Source organism: Amphimedon queenslandica, unplaced genomic scaffold, assembly GCF_000090795.2.
Source record: "Amphimedon queenslandica unplaced genomic scaffold, v1.1 AMPQUscaffold_3158_Cont24843, whole genome shotgun sequence".
NCBI classification, from domain to species: domain Eukaryota; kingdom Metazoa; phylum Porifera; class Demospongiae; order Haplosclerida; family Niphatidae; genus Amphimedon; species Amphimedon queenslandica.
The window spans coordinates 1-1,377 of record NW_003556510.1 but is presented as its reverse complement, the minus strand read 5'-3'; the positions used below and the strand labels follow the sequence as shown (position 1 = coordinate 1,377).

General features: G+C 33.3%; 1 protein-coding gene across 1 annotated transcript; it reads right to left on the bottom strand.

The window, feature by feature from the left end:
* Window positions 1-7: 7 nt before the first annotated feature.
* Window positions 8-1,371, bottom strand: LOC109593016 (uncharacterized). Its single transcript, XM_020008287.1, has 5 exons — window positions 1,338-1,371; window positions 1,013-1,291; window positions 893-961; window positions 775-843; window positions 8-725 (listed from the first exon to the last, which is right to left on the bottom strand). Coding segments are annotated over exons 1-5 (1,107 nt in total). The 5' UTR covers window positions 1,339-1,371; the 3' UTR covers window positions 8-36.
* Between the last annotated feature and the right edge of the window lie 6 nt (window positions 1,372-1,377).

Sequence of the window (1,377 nt, the reverse complement as noted above, 5' to 3'; positions counted from 1 at the left end):
TTCACCTCCTATCAAATATTAAAGTATACCATTAATTTATATACACATACATTCACTAACCTCATCAATTGCATGTTCATCATACACAGTATAGTAACCAATAGTTAAACTAATCAATCCCATCTCCTTTAGCATATCAACGTTATCTCTAGCTGTCACTAGTAAACTCTCCATCAGATAATGAGGAGCATAACAAGTAACAATGATGGAGTTCCCTTCCTTGATCACTACCACCTCCACTTGATTATCCTTGAACGTTTTCCATAGGAGGGCTTTGATATTGGAGAAAGAATGGTCATCTGGATTCCATTTCAAAACAAATTTGATCGTCTCACAAGTGAGGAGAGAAAAGGATAATTTTTTAAGCTGATGATCACAAAACATTGTTAATTTGTTCTTGCAGAATTCATCCAAGTGTGTCTGATAAGCTAATATCATGTCTCCAGCATCTTGTATTGAGTATTTGTTCACTATAGTCTCCAATAGAGCAACGTTAGTGATAGAACACTCATCCTCAATCACTTCCATTACATCATCAAAGCTATTGGCATCTTTCAATCGAAGCTTTAATTTTTTCTGGCACCTTCCAATGTATGTCTTCAAATCATCCACAGATGGTATGGCTGCTTTAATGAGTGGAATAGTATTGTGAATAAGTGTACCAAGCTTATGATCCATTCTATCAAACTCAGCTTTATCGTCAGGGTAAAGTATGATGGTCTCCACTACATATAGTGTAAAGACATTGATTTGGGTATAATTAATGTTACTAACCTTGTTCAGTAACATCAGTATTGATAGTTGCTTGATTCTCACTACTACTATCTTGTAATTGTCCAGATCCTGTATTTATTATAATAGTCAATGTATATATATTATATTATATCATTACTTGAAGATGTTGAAGTACTTGCTTGTTGACAAGATGGCATCACTGTTACTGCTGAAGGAAATGACTTTCCTTTTGTATTATCAATATAAGTTAAGTGTATTTATAAAACTTTTCATTTACCATATTCCATTATTATATCACTAGTTAAAGACACTGCTTCCTTTGATTTCATTAGAATGCTTGTCAGAGTACATAACTTGCTATGATCTTCAGCTACAGCACTTAATATTAGTAACATTGGATCTCCTACCAATGAACAACCGCAACTCTTCACTTCTGTTAATGTATCCTTAGATATCAATCCCTCTGTATGTAAGAGATCAACTGATTCCTCAGTAAGAACAACTTGAGCTAGTCTACCAATATAACACTGCAATATCTCACTAACAGGATCTGCCACTAAATAAAAGATATAAATGCTAAAACACAGTAATAACATTATTACTTATTTTGCGAATATCAGTAGAAATGGATATTAGATTCAT

What these genes read in the sequence shown, in the direction of transcription:
- LOC109593016 (XM_020008287.1), bottom strand. An exon ending in TGATATAATAATGGAATATG is followed by an intron (nt 962 to 1,012) that starts GTAAATGAAAAG and finishes ATAATACAAAAG; the next exon opens with GAAAGTCATTTCCTTCAGCA. An exon ending in TACTGATGTTACTGAACAAG is followed by an intron (nt 726 to 774) that starts GTTAGTAACATT and finishes CACTATATGTAG; the next exon opens with TGGAGACCATCATACTTTAC.